This window comes from Gopherus flavomarginatus, chromosome 2 (assembly GCF_025201925.1).
Source record: "Gopherus flavomarginatus isolate rGopFla2 chromosome 2, rGopFla2.mat.asm, whole genome shotgun sequence".
Lineage (NCBI taxonomy): Eukaryota > Metazoa > Chordata > Testudines > Testudinidae > Gopherus > Gopherus flavomarginatus.
This window is the reverse complement of record NC_066618.1, coordinates 113,813,804-113,819,803: the sequence shown is the minus strand read 5'-3', so window position 1 is coordinate 113,819,803 and position 6,000 is coordinate 113,813,804. Positions and strand designations below refer to the sequence as shown.

General features: G+C 47.3%; 1 protein-coding gene across 2 annotated transcripts in view; it reads left to right on the top strand.

The window, feature by feature from the left end:
* The first annotated feature begins 235 nt into the window (after positions 1-235).
* The window catches only part of TMEM245 (transmembrane protein 245), a 153,838-nt gene continuing 148,073 nt past the window's right edge, over positions 236-6,000 (top strand). For both annotated transcript variants that reach the window (XR_007772299.1, XM_050937683.1), the window contains exon 1: positions 236-1,210. Coding sequence is in view for 1 of the 2 variants with exons in the window: in XM_050937683.1 (XP_050793640.1) it covers positions 548-1,210 (663 nt within the window). In the remaining variant the exon portion in view is untranslated. The remainder of the gene's footprint in view (positions 1,211-6,000) is intronic.

The following is a 6,000-nucleotide window of genomic DNA, read 5'->3' as shown; positions in this document are numbered from 1 at the left end:
TAGTTGAGTCTTCCTAAATAAACAGGACCTGTGCCTTTTATATGTGTATACAGAACTAAAATAATCTTAACGCCTCACTCCACTTTTTCAGCCGCATTTAATAATAAAGGAACAAAAATTTCACTCCTGCGGGCTATGCCGAGTTGCTCACCTTTTAGATCCGTGTGAGAGAACCGATGCGCAGGGCTGTAAATGCACAAGAAACTACATCTCCCACCATCCCCTGCTTCACCAATCACCGCCATTAAGAAAGCACTATCATCAGGCTCCCTCGCCCCGCCCCGAGCGCGTGCATTTCCCGGCATCCTCTGCACTTCCTCGTCTGACGAACTTATGCTCTCAGCATCACAATCGCCTGGGGAAGGCGGAGACAGAGAAACTACGTTTCCCAGAATCCTCTTCGAGCCAGTCTTCCGTGGGGAGGCAACGAAAGACAGACTACATTTCCCAGCATCCCCGGCGGCTCATGTAGCGTGTCTGTGCCTGTGCCGCTCTCCCCTGGCGACAGCGGCGGTTAACGGCGTGGAGGGGGCGTGAGGCGGGAGCGATGGCTGACAGCGGAGAATCCGCGGCGAGTCCCCGCGTCCCGTCTCCTCCCGGCTCCCCGCTGCAGGGACGAAGGCGGCCGGGCTCCTGCTCGGCTCCCGGTGCGGGCAGCAGCAGCCAGTCTCCGGAGCGCAGCGCTGCGGGTCCCCCCGGGGCGGCGGAGGGCGCGGCGCCGCGGCTGCTGCTGCTGCCGCCGGCGGCGGTGTCGTCGCTGCCGCGGCTGGAGAAGCCCATCAAGCAGGCCTTCTACAACACCGGGGCGCTGCTCTTCGCCGGGCTGTGCTGCGGCGCCGCCGTGCTGGTCTACTTCATCCTGGAGGCCTTCCTGCGGCCGCTACTCTGGGCCGTGCTCTGCGGCACCTTCCTGCACCCCTTCAAGAGCTCGCTCACCGCGCTGGGCCGCCGCTGGCTCGGCCGCCTGCACCGCTCCCGCACCCCGGTGCTGCTGGCCGCCCTGCTGCTGCCCATCTGCTTCGCCAACTACGGCGCCGAGGCGCTGGGCGAGCAGGTGCTGCGCAGGCGGCGCCTCCTGCTGCTGCTGGGCGCGGGCGGCCCCCTGCTCTACGGGCTCTATTGCCTCGGCAGTTCACTGGGAGTCCAGGTGCTGCTGGCCCAGACCGGACTCCTGATCTGTCAGGGGCTCGACTTCTTCAGCAGCCTGTGGGTGAGTCTGGGAGCTGGGGTGGGCTCGGTTTCGCCTCTGTCACCATGGGAATCGCATAGATGTGTGGGGGGAGGCGCGGTCTGCCCCGAGCATCACCCAGGTGGCTCAACATCTCTCCGCTGCCCCACCCCCTCGCTCCCATGGATCTGTGTTAGGGGGCTTGGTGCCAGCCTCCTTCTCATTATCCCTGTGCAGGGAGAGGCTTAGCCTGGTGTCCTGTAACACAGGGGCTCTCAAACTGGGAGTTGGGATCCCTCAGGGGGTTGCGCATGGGGGGTTGTGAGCTGTCAAGCTCTACCCCAAACCCTGCTTTGCCTCCAGCATTTATAACGGTGTTAAATATACAAAAAAAGTGTTTTTGATTTATAAGGGGGGGGGAGGTTGCACTCAGAGGCATGTTATGTGAAAGGTGGGGTCACTAATACAAAAGTTTGAGAACCGCTGGTGTACCACTTTTCAGCAGGCTTGATGAGCAGGATGGGATTCACAACAGTGAAATCAGTGGGAGTTATGTATGGAAGTCCTTTGGTAGGATGTACAGTAGGAGTCTGGTGCCTAAATATATACCATTGATTTTTATCGGGGATTTAGGAGTCTAAACACTTATGGATTCCCAGCCTTAAAGCTCAACCTCTAATAATTGAAAGAGGACCAGAACTAGCCTCAATATGAAATCATTGTTGGTATTGCTTGGAAAGGCATGAGGAAGGCTAGCATCGCTTTCACTTCACCTGTGTCTGCGCTAGAAACTTTCTCTGATCAATATACTCTAGTGGTGTAGTTTTGTTTGCAATATTTTTGTACTGGCAAAAGCCCTAATCTAGATACATTTATAACAACATAAATGTGCTTTTGCTGGTTTATTTTGCCCACTGAATTGGTGGTATAAGCTATAGCGAGGGTCCTACTAAATTCACAGTCCATTTTGGTCAATTTCATCATAGTCATAGGACTTTAAAAATTGTAAATGTTATGATTTCAGCTATTTAAATCTGAAATTTCATGGTGTTGTAATTGTAGGGTTACTAACACAAAAAGGAGTTGGGGGGAGGTGTCAAAGGGTTATTATAGGGGGGTTGTAGTACTACTACCTGTACCTCTATGTTGCTGCTGGCGGTGGTGCTGCCTTCAGAGCTGGACAGCTGGAGAGTGGCGGCTGCTGGCTTGTAGCCCAGCTCTCAAGGCAGTCAGCAGCAGCGCAGAAGTAAGGATGGCATGGTGTGGTATTGTCACTGTCAAGGTTTTTTTCCCACTTTGAACTTTAGAGTTCAAGAAGTGGGGACCTGCATGATCACTTTTAAGCTTAATTATTAGCTTAAATCTGGTATGCTGCCACCAGCCAGAAGTTAGTGTCTGGCATACTTTCTGTTCCCCCAAAACCTTCCCTAGGTAACCCAAGACCCAAACCCCTTGGGTCTTAAAACAAGGAGAAATTAACCATCCCCCTCTTTTTCCCCCCAGACTCTCCCTTCCCTGGGTTGCCTTGAGAGGCTTACACAGATCCAAACTCCTTGGATCTTAAAACAAAGAGGAATTAACTATCCCCCTCCTTTTCCCTCCACCAATCCCTGGTGAGTTCTGACTCAATCCCTTGGATTTTAAAACAAGGAAAAATCAATCAGGTTCTTAAAAAGAAAGCTTTTAATTAAAGAAAGAAAAGGTAAAAATTATCTCTGTAAAATCAGGATGGAAAATGCTTTACAGGGTACTCAGATTCATATAGACTAGAGGGACCCCTCCCACCCCCAGCCTTAGATTCAAAGTTATAGCAAACAGAGGTAAAAATCCTTCTAGCAAAAAGACACATTTACAAATTGAGAAACATAAGACTAATCCGCCTTGCCTGACTACTACTTACAATTTTGAAACATGAAAGACTGATTCAGAAAGATTGGGAAAGCCTGGGTGTACATCTTGTCCCTCTCAGTCCCGAGAGCGAACAAGGAACAAAACAAGAAGCACAAACAAAGACTTCCCTCCACCAAGATTTGAAAGTATCTTGTCCCCCTATTGGTCCTCTGGTCAGGTGTCAGCCAGGTTCACTGAGCTTCTTAACCCTTTACAGGTAAAAGAGACATTAACATAGTTAAGTTAACCCTTAACTATCTGTTTATGACACGCCCCCAAATCTCAGACAGTGTGGAACCACACTGGCTGTGATTTCTTCTGAGAACTTTAGAATAAACAGATTAGTAAAACACATGCACTTTTACATATACTTCTGATTTTGTAACCTACAAGACTTTTTACATTTTAAGGACAATTTTTAACCAGTTGATTCTGGGAAGCTTTCACAGGAGAGTGCATCAGCTACTTTGTTAGAAGCTCCTGAAATGTGTTGAATTTCAAAATCAAAATCTTGGAGAGCTAAACTCCATCGCAGCAGTTTTTTGTTGCTTCCCTTGGCAGTATGAAGCCACTTTAGCGCAGCATGGTTGGTTTGTAGGTGGAAACGCCGTCCCCAAACGTATGGACTTAGCTTTTCCAGGGCATACACAATGGCGTAGCATTCTTTTTCACTGATTGACTAGTGGCTTTCCCTCTCAGACAGTTTCTTGCTGAGAAACACGACAGGATGGAAGTTTTGATCCGGTCCTTCCTGCATTAAAACTGCTCCCACACCACGCTCAGATGCATCTGTGGTTACTAGGAATGGTTTGTCAAAGTCTGGAGCCCTTAGCACAGGGTCAGACATGAGTGTAGCCTTAAGGTGGGTAAAGGCCTTCTGACACTCATCAGTAAACTTAACTGCATTTGGCTGGGTCTTTTTGGTCAAGTCAGTTGGTGGGGCAGCGATTTGGCTGTAGTGTAGTACAAATTACCTGTAATACCCGGCCAAGCCTAAGAAGGATTGGACCTGTTTCTTTGACTTTGGGACAGGCCACTTTTGGATAGCATCCACCTTGGCCTGTAGGGGGTTTATTTTCCTTGACCCACCTGGTGTCCAAAGTAAGTTACTCTGTTTTGGCCTATTTGACACTTTTTAGGCTTAACAGTTAGTCCAGCCTGCCTGATGTGCTCAAAGACTTTTTCCAGGTGTTCTAGGTGTTCTGCCCTTACTTCTGGACTGCTGCTGGCAGGGTGCTGCCTTCAGAGCTGGGTGCCCAGCCAACAGCTGCTTCTCTCTGGCCACCCAGCTCTGAAGGTAGAGCAGAAGTAAGGGTGGCAATACTGCGACCCCCTAAAATAACTGTGTGACCTCCCTACATTTCCCTTTTGCGTCAGGACCCCCAGTTTGAGAAATGCTTGTCTCCCCCATGAAATCTATATAGTATAGGGTAAAAGCACACAAGACAAGATTTCACAATCCGTGACACATTTTTCATGGCCATGAATTTGGTATGGCCCTAGCTAAGTGGCATCTACATTAGGATGGTTTGTTGATGGAGACCTACCTTAAACATCCCAGGAATACCATATTGTGCAGTCACTGCTAACCACACTTCTAGCTACCTGGATGCTAGATGGGAATTGTGGTAGGGAGTAGTGGGATGCTTAAGGGACAGCATGGTGCTTTTACAAAAAATCATATTGCCCTACAAAAAATATTCTTGACAGAAATCTTCAATTTGTGTGATGGTTTTCATCTTAGAGAATCTGCAAGCCCTTCCCAAAAGCTCTTCCCAATATGTGTGCACAGCTTTTACTCTAGGATGTTGCAGAGTATGCTGTACAACACTGACAGGAAAAGGAAATTTTAGGGACACTGAAGTAAACTTTACTGCTACACAGAATGCTATGGAAGTTCTTGTGCTCACCTAGAGCGGACGTGACTTTGAAAGTCTCATTCAGAGCAAATACATTACATGTCTTTAAATGTTTGACTTGAGGTTCAGCAGTGTGGTATTTAACAGCTTATATAAGATTGAACCTCAGCATTTGTTGCATAGGTGCTGGAACTGGGCGTGTGGGCTTGAAGTGGTTTCCATCATATACAGGGTTTACAGTTTGGTTCAATGGCTCTCAGTATCCCCACTGTACAAATTGTCCAGCACCCCTGATTTGTTGCAATAGCTATATTGCAGTGCTATATCCCAGTATTTTAGCCATATACTAATTTCAATTATTACTTTCTGCTTAGTTATTTTTCCAGTTCTAAACTGTTGCACAAAGATGCTCTGTAATCTTAAATAGCTACTCTGTTCTACCCCAGTCTATTTTTACCACTGAGACAAGCTGGGTGAGGTAATATCTTTTATCGGTGAAAGAGACAAAACTTTTGCTCTACGGAGAGCCCTTATTTTCAGGTTTGGTATTGTTACCAGGCTTGATTGGGCGAGGTGATCCCTCTGTCTCTGTTTTTTGTAATTTATATCAAAGGTGCTTAGAATGTTAATAGGCACCCTTTTTACTATTTTAAATATAAATTTATATAGGTGTCCCAATCCTGCAAACACTTAAGCATGTATGTAACTTTACTCACATGAATGACGTTACATGCATCTTTACGATCTGTCAGTCTGTAAAGTGCTTTAGGATGAAAGGCACTGTAAATATAAGGTGGTATTAGTTATTAGAAAATATTTTGTACCATCAATTCAAAGAGTTAGGAAGTAGGCCATTTCTTTTGTGCATTCATGTTTTGAGGGAAATCTAGACCCTTGTCCTGTGATGGCATCTGTGTGCGTGTTGTCCCCTTAGAGTCAATGGAGTTCTGAGAAGGCATCATTACAAACCAGGCCCATACAGCTGAATTTTGTTTTAGGGAGTTGAGTGTATGAATACCTTCATTTCCGCCCCCCCTCCCTTTTGTGGGGAATGTTGTAGATATAGAAAAAATATAGAATAAT